This window comes from Nipponia nippon, unplaced genomic scaffold (genome assembly GCF_047370975.1).
Source record: "Nipponia nippon isolate SJK-2023a ecotype South Korea unplaced genomic scaffold, ASM4737097v1 scaffold_7, whole genome shotgun sequence".
Taxonomy (NCBI): domain Eukaryota; kingdom Metazoa; phylum Chordata; class Aves; order Pelecaniformes; family Threskiornithidae; genus Nipponia; species Nipponia nippon.
Window position 1 is genome coordinate 42,645,738 of NW_028262391.1, and position 20,301 is coordinate 42,666,038.

Consider the following 20,301-nt stretch of genomic DNA (forward strand, 5'->3'; position numbering starts at 1 on the left):
CTCCAAATTATCAGTTCTCAAATGGAATCCACCAGACAGGGTTTCACAGTACTCTACAGAAGATGACAACTGAATGCAAAAAAAGACAAGATGGTTGCTAGGCTTTCCATGGACAGGTCCAAACATTCAAGCCAAGTGTGCAGTAACGAAGGCAGCAGCTAGTATTTCAGAAAAGGAGGCTGCCCATGCCCTAGCCAAGCATGCTATTTTGCCAGTAAGAACATTTTTTTCCTATCTGGAAAAAATACCTACTCTTCATGGCAGCACCTCCGAGCTGAAAGTACAGTAGTGCAATGTACAACTGAAATCAGAAATATTCTTGCCTTAAAGACCTAAATCGGTTCACCCTAGGTGTGGAGCAGTATTACACTAGGAGGACCCTCCCTGAGGCCCCAGCTCTGCAAGACTGTGCCTCCACCACGGGGTAACAAGTGGTTCTCTGAAGAGACACAAGAGAAGACCTAACGCTGCGCCTAACACAGGGACTGGGAATTACATCTGGTTCAGGAGGGATACACAAAGGGTGCGTTGGAGGCTTAACTGTACCTTCCCTCTGAGCCATACAGTGGTTCAAAATTGTATTTTGACCTCTACAGTTGAATTCCCTACACCAAGAGCAAGGAGACTTTGCTACTGAAATCCATCCAAGATAAGCAACATCCGTCAAGAGGAGTGCTAACATACTTTATGTGTATTTGCATTAACAAAGACCACCATAGAAAGTGGATTACACTAAACAACATTTAAAAATTATCAATATTAAATCAACAGCTATTAAAAAAATACTAGGTTTTACCCTGCTTGTTTTAGTTATACAGATGAACACCCTAGTTGAATCAGTCCAACAGCAGCCAAAGCAACTTCATGCTCTCAGTGTTTTTCAGACTACACTGGGAATGCTAATCTAAAATGATGACAGATAAAACTCATTTACAGGTGACAATTAAAAAGACATTTCATTTCAACTATAATGTATGGAGATCATAAAATTAAAAGGCAGACCATAACACAGCACTAAAAGGAAAGCTAAAATTTGTTACAGCAAACACACTATTAATACTTAGCGACCTCTGCTTTGGCTAAAAGGCTTATACATTTCTAACAGCAGGCAATCTTATAGCCTGAATTAACCAGTACTAACATAACACATATTCAATTAGAGCAAAATTATTGTTAATTCTAGCAAATATATTTTTCTATTTTTAATCAAATTCAATTTTTCTAGATTAGCATAAAATTAATATAGTCTATACATACAACAAAAGGAAAAAATAGCTACACTTGATGGAAATAGTAAATATTAATCAAACCAGAGGAATCAAGCCAAAGGAATTATTTCAGAAATGGATAGCCAGTTGATTTTGCAATCAACGACTAAGTAGTAGCAATGTACTTCATATTATTATTAGAAACAAAACCATAACTAACAACAAGTTGTTTCAAAACTGCAGACTGAAAGGTTAAAGCTAACCATAATTTTTGCATATTATTACAGCACCAAACTTCAAAATGCATAAAAAATGCATGAGGCCAAATGAAAATACTAGTCTCACCCACATAAAATAGTTGAGCATTTACATCTGACACATTAATATCCTGGGATCTTAAAAGCAGTGCTTTCAAGAAGTAATAAATACAATATTTTGTTCCGTAGGATAAATTGTTTTAATAGCAGACAATGAAGTACTTGGGGTGGAAAAGGGAGGACTTCTATTATCTGATGCAAAAAGATTGGTCAACTCCTGCTTTTTAATGCAACATTGCCCCCACCTGGACAAATGAATTTTGCTTTATAGGTTGGCATTAGTATAAAACTTGATAAAACACAGTGTAAATTCCAAAAAAAGAGTTTGGAAAAGAGTCACGGCAAACTTCTATCATCTTTTGTAGTATACTTTTTTCCAAGCTCACCTAAGTCTTTTAGTTTACTTATTGAAAGTCTTCTCAATATGTTCCTGAAATAAATTGATAGCTGCTCAGTATAAAAAGTCCTTTTATATTATACACTTACTCATTCCTGCAAAAAAGGGAATAGTGCATTTTCTACAAATAATACTGTATAATATTAAGATAAATACGCTGATATAGTTTCAATGCAATATGTATACGGCATAGGCATACTGTGTGTATATACAAAAGATAAATGCACATAGCTTATACAGAAAATGACAAATCTTTTGATTGCAGAAAACCATATATTATGGTTTTAGATCAAAGAACTAAAATTAGTGAAGTAACTTCTATTTTACCTAACAGAAGGCTTAGTCTTCATGAATAACCATGAACAACTGAATCTGACCAGTTCTTGCAAAAGCAACTTTCTTTTGCAATATTCTTCACACACCTTGGAGTGACCAACAACTCCAGGAAGTCTGAAAACTGTCCTACATCTCTTCTGAGTAATTAAAAAATAAAAAGCCCTGAAAACTTAGCATCTTCCCTCTCTGCTTCATCTGGAACAACCTTTCACAACTACCTGTACTTGCAGTAAAGAAAAATTCCCTATGATGAGCAAAGCTTCTGAAAGGACAAGAGGAGGTTCACTAGAAGTTAAACAGGATCTTTTGACAGCACCAGAAGTTATAACAATACAAAATTTATTAAAAGGTACATACAAGTGCCAAATGGAAGGAAACAAACCCAAGTTTAACACAATTGAATGGCATGCACATTATACACATGACGGCAGTGGTCCCGGAAGGATGCTGTGCCTTTGCTCTGGCAAGTACAACACATTACCAATATCAAAACATGCAAAAACCATCATCTCCTTCCAGAGAGCACTTATTTTAGTGCCCCCTGGTGTCAATATTATTCTGATGCCTTAAATTTGCATTAGGATATTAAGGAAAGAAATAGGAACAAAAATATTCCTCAGAGTTAAATTATTCTGTCTTTTTGCAACACTAGATTGCTTTCCATATCCCCACTCTATTATTTGGCTAAGCAAATAACAATACCTGTTAATATAGCCAAGACATATTTAAAACATTTAACATAGATGCATTATGCTAAGATTGTACTTTTATGACAGGACTAACAAAATTTCCCTAGTGCTTAAATTCTGGTACCTGAACGCAATAAAAATATTTGCAGAATGCAATAAAAATATTTGCAGGTAAAACTCATTTTACTCCCATCGCCAGCAGGTCATGGGAACAGCAGTGAGCTTTTGCAGCAGGTAGCATCCTGCTTCACCAAGGGTACTGTCTCTGTACTCTTCCCAATGCTTTCACTGAAATCAGTAAGCTTAAATCTGAGAGCATTAAAAGGAACAGTCAAATAAAACGAAAGACACCATCTGATGATCCATCCTGCTTCCATTTGAAATTCTAAAGTTGGTTTTCTTTTATAAATAATAGATAGGCCCACGGTGAATACAAGGTTAATGGTCTCTGAGGTCCACTGCACTTCACAGGCAGTTGATGTTGTACTCCCCTTATTCATGCTTTCACCCAAGCCCTCTTAATAAATGACACTCTGTCCCTCACTCCAGGGAGGACTAGTATCCCCCGTTACTTGCCTGTGCTGCATTGGGCCCCGGACCTGCAGGTGGACGTACCAAAGCACCCGTCTTCCTCGGGGTGTGCGGAGCAGACACAGCACAGCCTTGGGCTCCACTGGCGGAGGCACTCAAGAGTGGGGATCTGCCCACGTGTGGGGAAAGGAGACTGTGCCACGCATCCAGCAGACCTTCGTTAACATTGTGACTTAGGACGATATTTCAAAATGTTAAAAATGATGAGGGCTTCAGCAGAATAGACAATTATTTTTAGTATTTTGCAAAGCCAGAATGGACCAACTAACCCCCGAAAGTGTCATCAAGTGCTTGAAGGCCAGTGAGCCTGCCAATAAAAGTTGCTCACTAAATGCTGAACTTTCACTGAGACACATTTGTCAGATGCCATAAACGACCAAGATCTGCAACTTGTGACACCTGCAGAAAACTATCTCAGGTAATAGCTGTATCTATTTCAGTGACATCTGGGGTCAGGCTTATTTTATCACATTTCTATTATTTAAACGTGAGCCTCATCATGAAGAATCAATCTTTATTTTAAGATCATAGTAGCATTTTCTATTTGTCAAACGTTGCAGGAGCCCTGCTGATCAATTGTAATAAAACAATCAACTCCCAACGTGCCTTTGGCATGCGGCAATGCCAGGAATCCACAAAGGCAGGCTGCGCAAACTGCTAGGCAGCAAACTGAATGCAATAAACTATCATTTCCCTGAATACCTTCTCAAAATCAAAATGTAAAGTACATGCTTCGGGTTCAGCACCTCCAATGGTTCACGTAACAAACCACCGAACCACAAAGGTGAGAAGAGACGTCTGCCTTGCCACAGGCTTCCTCTGCTGCACCCTGTCTATTTTGATGGCCAGTTTTCCCCCTCCCTGACAGTCATGGTGTGGCTCCATGCTGCAGTATTGGTAGGGCAGGGGCAGAGGACAGAAGCAAGGAGCCAAGGTAATTTGCTTTCTTCATTTTTAAGAAAGCACATGCTTTAATTTTTCAGAAGGCAGATGCTGATTTGCTGAGACCAACTCTTTTTGCAGAAACACACTGGCTTTGACTCAACTTTTCATGGATGCTATTTCCCAGGGTAAAGTCATAACTTCCAGCCAAAGTCAGAGATCAATTTGAGGAGAGCTGAAACCAGAGGTTGCCGTCTCCTACAAGGGCTCTCTAACCACTGAACTGATCTCTTTCCCCAGTGCGAACAAAAGCAAAATAGCTGCAAAAGGAGAGATCATGAGACATTTGCCCAGGAAGAACGAGTAATTTGATGGACAGGAGCCCCAGGTGCTCATTTGCTCCTGATTTATGCATAGCAGGGAGCTGGATCTCTGCTCTTTGAATTTGTTTATTTGGGGGTTTTTTTGTTGTTGTTTTTGTTTTTTTTTTCTTCTTGAGTAGCAACTTCTAGTTTCGTTCTACTCCCCACCAAACTTTGAAAGACCGTTATTTATCCAAACTGGACTGGGAGGGGGTTGGGAGGGTGGCTCAATACCCCTTGACAAATTTGGTCTGGTTACTTTCTGGCTCTGGCCTTGATGGAGGCCTCCCGTGTACAGGGCAGGAGATTGCGAACTACAACAAGCACTTTTGCTTATGACTCGACTTTCCACATTACAAAATGTAGTTACAGCCTCATTACAGAAACAGCAGGCGTCTTGGTACACAATGAGTAATGCAACACCTTGAGATGATGCAGTAAACCTCAGTCTAGGGCTCAGTTTCAATCCAAGCTGTCACAGGTTTAAGACAACAGAGGAAAATCAGTATTTGTACGTTAGCCTGGCCGTACCTCACCACTGCAGGCTGTGATTTGCAACATTCTGAGCAGAAGATTTTATTTAAAGAGATAATAACCAACTGAAAGGGTCGAGTGACTAGAATTGTGATTCACAAGGGTGGTCAGCCTACCCATTTATCTGCGGGACCTCTTTGACCATGGAGACAAGAGACACTTGCTTAGGAAAAGTGTTTAGTTTAGACCATATTGATCATACAATTTAAATGTTCACCACATAGATGTTATAGTACATGAATTATTTATATAAAACACTGACTTGCTGTTACTGCAATATTTACTTTTAATATCAAAATTAGTTAAGTGCATGTATCTAATACCTATACCTCCCTAAAAATATTGATTTCTTTTTATGTCAATCATAATGCTTTGTGTTAGTTCACTATTTTGCTTTTAATATTTAATAGACTGAAAATGACAGCTCTGCTTAGCAGACAGTCCATATTAACAAGAAGTGTCAGAAATTCTCTTTGTAGCCCTTGTCTTGCACTGAGATCTTTTAGCACAGAAGCTGTACCTGTAAAAATGTGGATTATGATGCAATTATCAGAGATGTAATTCCATACCAGTTTCTTACACAGGCAATAAACCCGTTTGATGTAGGTTAAGTTTCAAAAATTAACGTCATAAAACCAGGCTGTTCTAAACCTGCCACAGTTTTTGAAGGAGAACTCAGAATAAGTCTTAAAAAAAATTAAAAATGCAATACAACAAGTATTTTTGCCTATGATGTCCTGTTGATACCACCATATCCTTGTAGCTTATATTTTTAAAAGAGCAAACAATGCATGCACTTGAGTGTTTCAAAAAAGCAAAGCATTATTCTTTCAAATGTATTTTTTCTAATATTCAGGTGCTTTGTTGACTTATTTACTGACACTTATTGCACTGCACTGCTTCGTACATAAAAAAACTGAGCAGCACATTTCTGCAAAACTCGTGAACGTTATTCATATCCACTAAATAATGTTAAGAAAAAGACATTAAATTCTACTGAATAATTTAATGAAAATCATACCAAGTACCCAATCTTCTGATTCTATTACATACAAGTATAGGAATCGTTAAATTAGATTTATACCAAAATACTGGCAGAAGCAGAAATAACCCTTAAAATACTCCTACCACTTTTTCACCAACATTAAAGCCATTTTTTCTTCTATGTTCAGGGCTTCCTAAGATTATCCAACAGAGGGCTCCCAGTAGCTATTAAAAAGCTTAATTGAAAGCCAAATATACGAACTCTAACACATACAGAGAAATCAGCATACTGTCATTTTAATAACCTGTTCTGTATGCACATACACACGCACCTACACCCACTTTAGAAATTTGTAAAAGCACACAGTAAAACCACCCAGGTAGTGCCTTGTCATAATTTGTATGCTGCTGAAGTACGCTAGCTCAAGATTTTTTCCAAAACACTATTTCTAACTGTGGGAAATGAGTGTATTTTAAAATCATCTTTACACAAACGAAATTACATTTTCTTATAATTTCTTTACCCTCACTTGAGAAAAATATTAAGAAAATCACGTGGAGCAAAGTTTGACTGCTATGTGAATATCAGCCAGCGGGAGAGGCAAGGGCAGAGACTGAAGCCTGGGCGGGTGCTCATGCACATGAAGGACTTGTTTGCTAAAGCCAATCTACACCTGACAAACTTCATCTCATCAAGACAAAGATGCAACTGGACCGTTTCACTAAGAGGATATTTCAAACTAGGTTAAACCTTGTTCTCTTTGTCGAGATGGTTACAAAGTGGGGTGGCAGTACAGTAGTTTTGAAATGCTTAAGTGATCAATGTACTTGGTAGATTATGCTTTTCTGACATTCAGATATCTGAGGCTAATAAAACCCAAACATTTTTTAAAGATTTTGCCAGTACAGCAGGAAATCTGAGTTTGTGAAGTCATGGTTATGTGCTCTCAGGGTTTAGGAAGGACTTCAGCCATCCACTAAACTGACCTCAGAGACTCTAAGTAAAAGGGCCCTATATATACACCCTTCACTTTGAGGTCTCCCAGTAATACTATTCCCCTCACCATTCAAAGGCCTTAATTTTAAATACAGGATATCATAATGCATTGTGGCATATCTTCTCTCAGTAACACATGCTGAGATTTCCTGTAGGCTGCACATTTTTTTTGAAAATTTAATCAAATGCCACAGCCAATACAGCATTATGTTGGTGTGTCCTGCCTGACTAAAAAAAACTCACAGCATATTATCTACTCAAATACGTGATCATAAGTCAAAGCTATTGTCCTACAATAAATTAACGTTAGTATTTGATGGGTTTAGTAAGCTATTCACCACAAATGAAGATAATACATAAACTATTGTACACGAAGCTTTTAAAAAAGTTTTTACAATATTAAAAAGAAATTACCTATCTGTAATTCAGTAAGTTCATTCTGCAGCACCTGCAGATGTGCCCAGAACATTAGCCAACAAGGCATATTTTTTTACTTCTGAGATTGAATTTGTTTTCCACAATAGCTTTTGAGCTTATCTATGATAATACTAATTTGTTTTCTTCTGCACCTTTACATTCAACTGTGAAAATACATACCTGCACCCTTTTTGCATGTGCTACAAAAGTAATCTAATACATATCCTCCACTGAATGTCAGTGATTAACTCCTCCAAAACTAGTTCTGCACTTTTATAAATGCAGGCTTTTTGACCAAAGTCTTAGGAGGTGAAGTAAAAAAGCTGTATTCTGCTACGTTACACACCACGCAATTAGGTTTGTCTTTCAATTTAGATCAATGTATTTGGTGCTTTCATTCACCCTGCTTTTACCTGCAGTGGTACTGCAAAGCATGTGGACACGCAATGCAATTAGTGAAAAATTTATGGTATTTGCAACTGTATTATGGCAATGCTAAACTCTAAACAAAATCTTTTTAGAAATTTTTGGCACAATACACAACTAGAAGCACCCTGGCTTAACCTGAACTGAGTATGATCTCACACGTTCAAAAGTCTACTTTCAGGCCAGGGTGTCTGGGTGCACATAACCATTTGGAAGATCTAATCCATACTGTAATTTGATGCAATTCTTTAAAACTAGCCAACACACTCTTGACCCTCCACTCCACCATCAGAGTTGAGGTTTGGATCTGAGGTTCAAGAGCAAACTCAGATGCCAATTTTTACAACTTAGAATACAGCCATTTCTTAAACTAAATTCTAAGTGCCTTTGGCACAGAAGTGTTTGAAAACAATCTCTCTTTTCCCTTTCAACTGGAGATGCAGGTACACAGAACCTTTGGAAGAAACCAGACTAGTCTGCCATGGAAAATCACATGCTATTTTATGCTTTCATCATTATGTAGCCAGCATTTTACTAATTAAGTCCAAGAGTACATACAATGCATGTATGGAAGCAGCAGTAGTGCCACAAAAATATCAAACTCTAACCCATTACTTACCACAAGTCTCCGTCTTCAATAGTCTTATCATTTGGGGCTCCAGCATGGCCATAGTGCAAAACAGATGAGTTCTCCCCACTGATAGGCAAAAAGAAAATTCAGCACAATTAATGGAAGAAGAGACATTAACACACACAACATGAGAAGGAACATTGTAAACACATGACATTGTAAACATCTGTGTATTCAGCATGAAATTTTGCAGTCTGTGAGAACTGCCATAGGCCCTGCCCCGGCGTGGGCTGTAAGAGCATACCCTGCAGCTTGCTCAGCAGAAATGGGTATGGAACAGGCATTTTGCTATTCTGGCTGCAAGATACGATGTTTCTGCAGAAAGCGCGTGGCACAGTTCATTTAAATAATTCCCATGTCCATGACAGTGTTAAGGAAGGAATTATGCAAGAGTGATTTTTCAACCTATACCCATTTATTACCTTCTGGATTTTTTTTTTAATTACTAAGCGATATGTTTCGCTATTTGAGGTTAAACATTCTGAGGCATAAAAACCTAACTTCCACTAGAGTAAAATCTGACACGTTTGAAACACTCTAGGAGTCACTGGGACTGGAAAAATTCAGCTGTCCAAGTAAACAGCTCCAGTTCACCTCTGGCATGGCTATGTGTGATCTCTGCTGGAGTGGATACACTCCACGCTGCTCGGGGAGCATCTGCAGCGTACAATGGCAGCAGCAACAACAGGCACGAGAACTGTCACTCTATTCTTACCTCTTATTAAAAATCACATTACAAAGAAAAGATCTTTATTCCTGGAAACCTTTCAGACTAAACTGCAGATTCACAAGAATAATTCACACTTCTCCAGAGAAGGATGGACCCTTGTTCTGTGCTTCTGAAGCTCCATGATCCATTCCGTGACCTGTATTTGGACTTGGCATCCTCTCTTGTCTACTGATATTCCCCCAGGTCTACCAAACATGAGTTAAAAGACTGGTAAAGATCTTGAGCTCTACCTATTTTTCTTTTACTGTTCTCCTCAGAAGAATCGTATCATATCCAAAAACACAAGTGTTGGGACAGGGTTACTGCGGCATCTCTCTGACCCCTCCAGCTGAGTTGCCAGTCTGTATCTCACCTTTCATTGAAACTGTATTGGTCATCCTGCTCAAATTTGATTCTTTCAAGTTGTGATGGTGGAACAGCCTCATATCTCAGGTGAAAGGAATCTGAGACTCAATTTCAATGAATCTGTTGTTGTATCTGGAGTAAACGTGCCATCTGACATTCTTTTCATACTAGACTTCTGATATATGCAATTACAAAAACAGTAAACATGCACTGTATCCAAAAAGAGATTACCTTCAAGATATATTAAGCACTTATGATCAATTAGATATTTAATAGATCATTGGTCATTCAGATATAACAACTCCATAAGCAATGATAACGGAGGAGAAAGTAGATGCTGCCTTAAGTTTCTGAAGGCTCTCAATCTAAAGGGCTGGATCACGTTAATATTTTGAAAGCAACAAGTTTTTATTGTTAAGCATTTTTTAGCATATAAGAATCACTATGTATTAAGACAGTGAAGAACAATGTTTCAGAATCATGGGAATGATTTTCTGATACAAAGTGTATTTCTTAAAATTATACACACTCCAAAGGGAAAAATTAAAGTTGTTAAATCAAGAGTTTAAAAACCCCACAGAATTAAGGCTGCAACAGATTTGTTTTGTGATGCTGGTCCGATGGCTTAAGCACAGTTTTACAACCAGCTACTAGCTGGCTGCTTTTAACTTCCTGGACGCCTGACTTGGGAACCTACACTGTTGCGCAGATAACTAAAAACAGCCCTATAAAGCCTGCACACAAGATCAAGACAGACATGAGCTTCCTTTTGAGATGTCCTGTCTCCTGGGCACTGGCAGAATAGTTCCTTCTGGCCACAATTCCCATTTTCCACACCAGGACACTTTCAAACTTAGTTTGCTCTGTCTGAAAAATAGATCTGTAATAGGGCAATGGACTGCAATCAAAAGAAAAGGGCCTTCTCTGCCAGGTGACATGTACGGCAGGAGTCGTGTTTCCAGCCTCAGCTGTCTCCTTTCATGCGCAGGTGACAGCAGCCGAGACAGCTCCTACCTCTGCATTGGACTATCAGCCTGACGAGAGGAGGCAGCATCATTTCCAGCCTGAAGAACTGTTTCCCAGGCGGAGGGCTACGATTTGGGAGGGTGGAGGGACAGCACTTGGAAGCAACTGCAACGACCTTGGTGCTATGCACGACACTGTTTCTGAACTCACACGCTTGCTATTTAAGGAAAAACACAAAAATAATAAAAAAAACCCCAACACCTGGCATGCGTACACAGGCTCACACACACACACGCTCCACAGCGGTTTGTCAGGATTTTAGCTGCAGATACTATTCCTTATCTCCCTCTAAAAATAGGGATAAAGCAGGAGAAGCAAATAGCACATGCATATATTTATGATCAACTTTTAAAAAATTATCATGAAGCCTAAGGGCATGACTCCATGCTAATGTATTTGCAGATAGCTTGTTTACTTATCATCATATGCTGGCACCCTCGGTGTCATATACCGTACCAGCTGCATAAACAAGTCATATATTCAAATACGAGCACTGCACAAATGCTTTCAACAATAGACATTGCAAATACAAAGATGGGGGATTTCTTTTGCACATTTTAATGTAAAGGTTTTAGTTTACAAAATATTTCTGTAAGGTTCGGCACCAACTGTTATGGAAGATGCATGAAAAATCTGTTTTTCAGCACCGTTAGTGAAGCGTTAAGCAGCACACAATCTTTCTTGGCATTTGAGACTCCTTATCTGTCACACACATCTTGGCTCTGTCGCATAAATGGGATCGTACCACAGAGAGCACAGTTGGTGCTGAAGACCAGATATGCACACCACATGCATTTCAGGTTTTTTTGTCTGTTTGAAGTGATAGGGGCAAGGAGGTCTGCTCACTTGGGACTGGCTCTGGGCAGGTACCCCGGGCTGAACACCCATTAGCAACCTAGGCAGAGCAGACCTGCTCCTGAAAGCTCTCCCAGCTGTTTTTCACCCAAAAGAAATACAGCACATGCACTCTAGGACTGGTCCCTGGCTCTGAACAAAGCCCTGCAGCTGGGGACGAGTGGGAGATCTTGCTTCAGAAATGCACTACTGACCCAAATTAAAACACTGACGTGGACACACCTCCAGCCCGTTCCTGCCAAGAGGTGCAAGTCCAATCTTCCTCAGAGGAAGCATCTTTACCACCATCTCAAGATGAAGTCAGGAAAGATACTTTAGGAGCAATGCTACAGAAGGGATGTGTACCCACAAGGTAAATCACAGAATCATAGAATCGTTAAGGTTGGAAAAGACCCTTAAGACTATCGAGTCCAACCGTTAACCTAGCACTGCCAAGTCCACCACTAAACCATGTCCCTAAGCACCACGTCTACCCATCTTTTAAATACCTCCAGGGATGGGGACTCAACCACTTCTCTGGGCAGCCTCTTCCAGTGCCTGACTACCCTTTCGGTGAAGAAATTTTTCCTAATATCCAACCTAATCTTCCCCTGGCGCAGCTTGAGGCCGTTTCCTCTCGTCCTATCACTTGTTACTTGGGAGAAGAGACCAACCCCCACCTCTCTACAACCTCCTTTCAGGTAGTTGTAGAGAGCAATAAGGTCTCCCCTCAGCCTTCTCTTCTCCAGACTAAACCACCCCAGCTCCCTCGGGTGCTCCTCATAAGACTTGTGCTCTAGACCCTTCACCAGCTTAGTTGCCCTTCTCTGGACACGCTCCAGCACCTCCGTGTCCTTCTTGGAGTGAGGGGCCCAAAACTGAACACAGTACTCGAGATGCGGCCTCACCAGTGAGGTCACCAATGCTACAGCTAGCCAGAAATTGTTCATAATCAGTTAGACTTTCAAGGTGGTTTCAAAACAATTTAAACAAAACCCCCAGCCACTGGCAAAGCAAAGGAGCCTTCCTGTAGAAGCTATTTCTTTTCTTCCCAAGGAGCAACAGTTGAAAGGTCTGGCATTAGAGCGCCAAAGTCGGGGTTTAAAATGAAGCGCTATGGGGAGATGCGGATCACTGGCAGCTCCGCTCCCTTCCTAGAGGTCAGCACCTCTGAAAACCACCACATGTGGGGATGTCGATGTCTGCCTTCAGGCAGTCAACCTGAAAAATTCTCCAAGAGATTTCTGTCTATCTATTTTTATTCCTTTAATAATTTGCCTCTAACTGGTGCCAAAGACGTGTTTGTTACAGAAAGAATTGCATGAAGTGGTGGAAAAGCTGCAAATTAACACCACTGAGAATGTAAGCAGTAGGAAGAGATTCAGATTACTAGGAAAGGAAAAATGTCCCCAAAATACATTTTAGATCAGAAAACACCCTGCAAACAAATGATTAGAAGAAAGAGAAAGAGGAGGAATGTCAGCAATATTTTAAGAACAGGACTAAGCTGAGCATCAAGTATTACAAAAAGTGCAGCTATTAGCTCTACATTAAGAACATCTAAAGAAAAACCAACAGACCATTAACTAAAACAGCAAACTATTTTCATCATGATTTAAATAAAAAAATCAATCCAGAAGGAAGCACTAACATCCTTCTCTCCACTTTTTCATCTAAGAAATGAAATCTTAAAAAGATGTATTGAAAAGAAAGGAAAGAAAAACAGATTCAATAAATATCCTAATCTTATCCAGAAAGCTTTACTTATGGCGAACCTCAGATACAGGAAGGCATTGTACTGCACTATGTTATTCTTAATCACTGGTATCATCTGTTGAGAGTTGTCATCTGCCTAGAGACATCTGTCAAGAAGATCTGAACCTAAGTCTAAGATGTCGCAGTATCAAGCGGCAGATGACCATGGCTTCTGCAGCGGTGGCAGAGATACTGATGCCTCCACCTCTACCTACCTCCAGTTGGAAACCCTGCGCCTGGTTACCAGTGGATGTTATCCATTGTAGGGTCACCAGGACGCACTGTGCATGTAACTTAACCTTTGTTTTCCCCTTTGTAAAAATGGTTACTTGGTACACTAAGATGCTTCAATGAATAATTCATTAGCATTTGAACACTACTCGGAAGTCAACACTTTGTAGATTAGTGCTAAATATATCCAAGTACATTTATCAAATACTACCATTCTCATTTAATTGCACCTACGTGACATCTGTTTGCGCTTCAAACCACTTACAAGCTGACAGCATTTGAAAGCATCGCTAACTACACGACTAACCTCTCTATGTGATGACCTGTAATACTAATATATGTGTGTTGTTATTCTCAACTGATTGGACAGTGAATACCTAAAGCATATCTGGTCACACAAAATACTAATTTACCATCTCCTGAAGAGTCTAACACTGGACAGGGACACCAACAAATGCATGCACTCAATGTGTGCCAAGTGACTTACTTCTGTACTGAGATATAGTATTGATTACTCTTGATTTCCAGCTTAGGGAGCATCTTTTCTAAAATCTGAATAATAAACTTGGTTTTTATTTAAAAGCATGATTCCCTTCTACGGAAATTACTATCAGGCCTGTAATCTAAAAAGGAAATACCCTGTCAAAATATCACAGTTTTAAGTGTCAGGAAAACAACAACACTCAGCATGAATAGAATAAAACAAAACTATCCAAAAATCCTAACTGCAAAAGCTATTTTTCATCATAAATGTAGTTAAGTGTAATATTTACAATGCATGACATTTTCATGGTAATAAAAAATGCCTATTATTTTGCCATTATTATGTTAATTGAATTCATCAAATAGATCTACTTACATTCATTTTACTAGGACCTAGCTTCAAATGTTAATACTATTCATTCTTACTTCATCATTCAGTCAGAATACAGAAATCTATGGACAAAGGCCTTTGTATTCTATCTTATGTAATATTTTTTTTTAAATCAAGTTTGTCTGCACTTTTAATTGTAGTGGTAGGATACAATGCCAGCTCCCAGCTACAACAGTGAGTCACAATATTGGTAGGATCTTGCATTTCAAGGGCAGCCCTTCTCCATGTATTAAATCCTCCAGCGGTTCAGAGGCAGCTCAAACACCACTCCCATGCCCTGCTAAGCCCCTCCGGTGTGATGGGACAGGACACCCAGGAAGCTCCTGTCATCACCCACTTCTGAACTACTGTTGGGGCCTTCCTCCTCCTGGGTTCCCTGAGTCACATAACGCCAAGTCCTGGGTTTTTCAGTCCTGTCGAGAGTTTAGTCTGTCCCCACGGGATCACAAGGACCCACTACACAAGCATACAGTAGAGGTTTCTATAGGTTTATCAAAGCCATTGATGTTCTCTAGTAGCCAAACCAGATCCTGCAGCATGGGTTCTGATTTACTCTAAGTGAATGTGAAGTCTGTATGGCTGTGAAAAACCATACACAGGCACAACTCGATTTTACCATCACAGCCTGTGACAATACCATAGAGATGGAGTCTCATTTCAATGGGATGTTAATTCTCAAGTTATACGATGGTACTTAAAACAGGAAACTTAGACAATTTAGATGCACAATTTGCCATAATACTGCTCATGCTCCTACTGCAATTTTGCATATAAATTGGAAAATTGCATTTACAAACAAGCAATTGAGTAAACAGCAGAAAGAAGCAAAGATGCTAATTGTCCTTATTACCTCCAAAGCAATATAATATTATTGTCATTAACGTAAAAATTATTTTTATAAGGGTATATGACTTCAGTGTAGGCAAATGTTTGTGAGTAGCAGCAAATCTACAAGTAGAACATACATACCAACATACATGCCTCATCTAACTGTCATATATCTGTGATTAGATTAATTCCACTGACTAAATAAGATTAATCTCTGCACAAAGCCCACAGTTGTCCTTTAACATGTGTCCTACACTACTCTCTTAAAATTCTGTACATTAAAAATGTCCATTTCTACAACTATAGGGAGAACTTTTATAATACTTTCCCAAATATAATACCTTCAACACTAGCTGTTCAGCAAGAAAAAGACAGAGCAAAAAATTTCCAAATTCCAAAAAGATCAGCTTAATTGCATACTAACCTTTGAGGCAAAGGATTTTGAGAATGATAGGAAATATTTAAGCTGTATTTCAAAGACAGTATTTTTGAGCAACAGAGAATAGCTCTAAAGCCCTTCTCCATAACACTATTTAATAAAAAAGCCAGTTGCAGCACAGATGTGAGCATAAACATGATCTTGGCAGTAGCAGCAGTCATTGGGGAATCTCTTTGAGTGCAGCAGAATCTGTAACCAAGTTATTGCTTTAAGACACAGTGCTAGCCACCTTCCTTTGGCTTTTCCAGAAGAAACAGTTCAAAACTTACTCTGGTGGCACTTGCAAACACATCCTTTGCCTAAGAGGAACAATTCTACAAATATCCAGTGGGAAACCGATCATAAAGACAGCAACAGTTCAGTATAAACCACCGACTTACCTGCCACAGATGCAAGTGTAGGAAGTGTGGCGCATGCCACCTCGAGTATAGCAGTAGTGCTGGAACAGGCTGCAAAGAAAGAAAGGTGGTAATTAATAATATATTCAAAACCACCACAAGCCAGGGAGGAAAGCAAGTCTTGCTTGAGTACAGTGGTGCTTGGTGCAAATCCCTGGCTCCCCTGCGAGGCTCTCTGCCCATTTCTGCTCAGCTGAGCACTCAAATTCACCCACATCCACAGCTCAGCAGCCCTGCGGAGCATCACGCGATTTCCACAAAGCCCATTAAGCAACTCTGCAGCGGAGAAGAGGGGCTTGAGTACAGCTCAGTAACTTCAAGTAGCAAATTGCTTTCCTTAACAACTCAACATAGAAGGGCAAATTATTGTTGGCAGAAGGTAGCTCATCTGACCATGGAATGAATGGGATGGTAATAGTTAAATGCTGGCCAAACTCTCTGAAGTGGAGCTGAGAAAACCACTTCTTGCTGCAGTTCAAGTACACAATCACATCCATGATCCTTATTTTCAACCCTGCTGCCTTAGGTCTATGGCGTGTAGATTCAGCAAGTCCAACCAACCCTTCATGGGGAAGGAGCTCGCCAGACAGGGCAAAGCTGCTCTTCAAAATAATTTCAGCAGAAGCTCTCTCATTTTTACCACCTCATTGATACCCTCTGCTGAAAGCTGAACTAAATATCCCTATGTATGTGTGAAGCCTGAATCGCATCTGACCATGTTGTACACCCTCCTCTCCGGACAAGCCAGCAGAGCTTTCCAATTATGTGAAGCCAGGCACTATCTGCTAGCGTCATGGTCCATGCTGGAATGGACGGTCTCATGTTTTCTTGTCTGTAGCACAACAGACACAGAGAAAACAGAAGACTATTCAATTTCAGACTGTGGTACCTAAACATCTCTATGATCTTCCCCTGCCCAAACATGGGAAAAAATTAACACGGACTCAATCCCAACAGCAAGAAGATGACATGATAACATTAGGCTCAACAACCTATAAAGAACATTACAACACAACGTTGTTTGCTTTTGTGTGTGTGAGGGACAGGGAAGGGAAGGGAGGTGATAGCAGCCTTCTGCTCTCCAACAGTACTCCTCTTACAATGCCGTCCTGCTGGAGGAGCTGTTTGGCCTTAAAAGTATTAAAACATTTTCATCTTCACTGTCAAAGTCCCCTTCACATGAGGGCAGATGTGCCCAAAGCACAATTAATATAGGATTAGGTGCTTTAAGAGCTAAGCACATATCGTGGATCCTTTTATTCTTTTTGAAATATGCTCTAATTACAATCCAATTCCCTTTAATACTGAATGAATTTCAAAAACTCATTTGTTGTAATACTGAAATCATTTCATTAACACAGAGTGATAATGGTGCTATTCAAAGAATAGAGATGATGCGATTTTGTCCTTCTGCAGCAGCAACCCACAGAACACAATTCAAATTCTTTGAAGGCTATTAAAGACATTACATGCTTGTAAATCCAAACCAGATTTTAAAATTACACAAAATGACAGTATTTAAAGAGAAACAAAACAAAACATATAAATTAATCACAAAAGGAAAAAGAAAAGCCTACATTTAGACTTAGTAGGGAGACCCAGTTTACAAGATCTCTTTTCTGCTCAAAATGCTGGGGCTTTACAAGGTAGAAATACTAATTTTTGTATTGCCCCAGAAAGCAGTAATGGCAAAGAGTAGGCCAAATGACAGAGAAGCTAAGGAGAAACTCTGACATGGTGAGAGCACAGCAGAGATACCAGTAAATTGAGCTAATAAAATTTATCACCTAAACTGTCATTTGTTCTGATGCACACATTTTTTTCACCAAATGGACATTTCATATGGAAACAAAGTTACAGATCTGCTCTTCCCTAGCATGCTTGCAATCAAGGTTTACTCTCTAAGACACAACACTATGCACATACATTGTGCACAATAACATATTATACTGTTATGTATGTATAGTTACATTTTAGGAAGCAACTTTTAGTGTATTTTATAGACCCTTCATCTTAAATGATTGAATAAACTATCTCCTCTAGACAGCAACTTTCAGTAACATTCTAAAGAGCTTTAAAAATGAAATAATGAAGGTTGTAAACATCTTTCCATCATCAGTGATGCAGGAATAGCAGAGTTTATTTTTCCATATGACAACTGATCACATATTCATGGTTGCAATTTACATGAAACTGTGCAGCCGAGTAATAGTATTCACCTTTTGCTGTACTCCCCGATTAGCAGTAAAAGGTGGTAAATAAATTAAGACATGCTTCGTATAATCCAGCTGTTGCCTGAACTTTGCTTCTGTTTTCTAAAATGGAACCTGATAGTTTCATCAAACATTATGGACTTTCTTTTAAGAGTAAGTAAGAAGTGGTTGTTTATGTGACTGAGCTGAAGATAGCACAACTTTGCCAGGTAATAAGTTTTCCGCTAGTAAAACTACCCACATCACTTTTTTGAATTTACTTTTTCAGGCTATGACTCATTAGAAATATGTTCATGCAGTTGGAAAAAAAAAATCCAGCATTTCTATCAGAGACAGCCAACATCCTTGTATAACATGTCTTAGATAAGTGAAGGATTGCATATCCCTTTAATGGCAAACGCTGGCTTTTCAAAGCTGAAAAATGTATATATAGAATTAGAGAAGCTGCCAGTACTTTGTAGTTAAAATCCTGGTTCCACTGAAGTTAATGCAGATTCTGCCATTAGACTTCTTCACACCAGGATTTCACTGTCTACACACTGCAAGAATCTTTATCCAAAAGTGTAATACAAAAGTATAAAGTCTGAAATAGTTGGATGGAATATCATTTAATCTGGCACTCCACATATATTGCAAATATCGCATCTTGAACTTTGCCTGGTCTTTTTGATTGGAGGATGTGTGTGTTCAGGCAGTTTTATGTTGGTGCTCGATGCTTTGCCGTGAGCTTTTAATGCAATGAACACAGATACAAAAGTTAAGCACGTCTTTCTCTTCTCCTTCTTTCATGGGTTTCAAAATTTCCTGTCATGTTTTATGCAGTATTTCCCTGGAGGGTGTATGTATTACTTACCATGCACGTACTACCTTGGTGGTGTATACAGATCAGCCATTGGTGTATTTGCATGTCAGATGTTACATTTTAAATGCATACAGCTTTATTTGAGCTGGCATGGGTTTTGCATTGCTTTTGAAACAACTTTTTTTTTTTTTTTTAATAAATGTAGAGGTACATCCTGGGTGTGGTGCTTTTTCTTTTTGCCAAAAACATCAGTTTCTTTAACAGGTTGACAATATGTGGAGACTGAAGGTAGTTTTAAAAACCTCACCGTTTTTTCCATTAACTTAAAAAAGAGAAAGTATTAGCTGCCATCAACTCAAGTAAATCTGACATGACTGCAGTTGCCCCCACCCTTCCAAGTTTGCTGAGACACAAGGTAGCGTTATCCCCACTGCCCTGCTGATTCTCGACTACCTTATTGACTATACTGATTTGAGAGAGAAGAAAACACCGCTTTCAGAAATAATGGGTTCTTCATCATTAGAAATAACAGAAAAAGTATATAGTTGCTATTTTTGAGATCTTATGGAGTATTGCATACATCCAAACAAAACTGCAGCATCCTTAAAAAGTCTCAACTTCAAAACAGCCTAAAAAGCCATTCAAGTAAAACCTGCTATGGTTAGTCTTTCTGACAAATTATAAGAACCACTGTGACAACGATGCTTGTGTCTTACGATCATCTTTGGTCCAGTTTCTACTGCTATCTAATGCACACTGACAATTACAATCAGATCTGTGCTATGAATGCAAATTGAATCAAATAAAGTAGTTTAATGTCAACAGTTTTCCTAACTTAAGTGGATTTACGGAATAAAGGCACTTAAAGCAGGAGGGATAGAAACTATTTGTAACGACTTCCCTCACACTTCTTACTTATTTTCAGATCTTCCTCATCACTAGAATACAACATATCCATATACACTCAGCAGAGTGTGATTTTTATTTCCCAAAAGAAGTAAACAAATAATCTCTAATTTTAATTCTTGTCATCAGCTCTTCTTGACTTATAACAA

The 20,301-nt window shown here is 39.1% G+C and overlaps 1 protein-coding gene across 1 annotated transcript in view; it reads right to left on the reverse strand.

The window, feature by feature from the left end:
• Positions 1-20,301, reverse strand: part of PEPD (peptidase D) — a 142,676-nt gene that overhangs the window by 47,471 nt on the left and 74,904 nt on the right. The window contains exons 10-11 of the mRNA XM_087739550.1: positions 16,214-16,282; positions 8,760-8,837 (exon numbers count right to left, since the gene is read on the reverse strand). Of these exons, the coding sequence (XP_087595676.1) occupies positions 8,760-8,837; positions 16,214-16,282 (147 nt within the window). The remainder of the gene's footprint in view (positions 1-8,759; positions 8,838-16,213; positions 16,283-20,301) is intronic.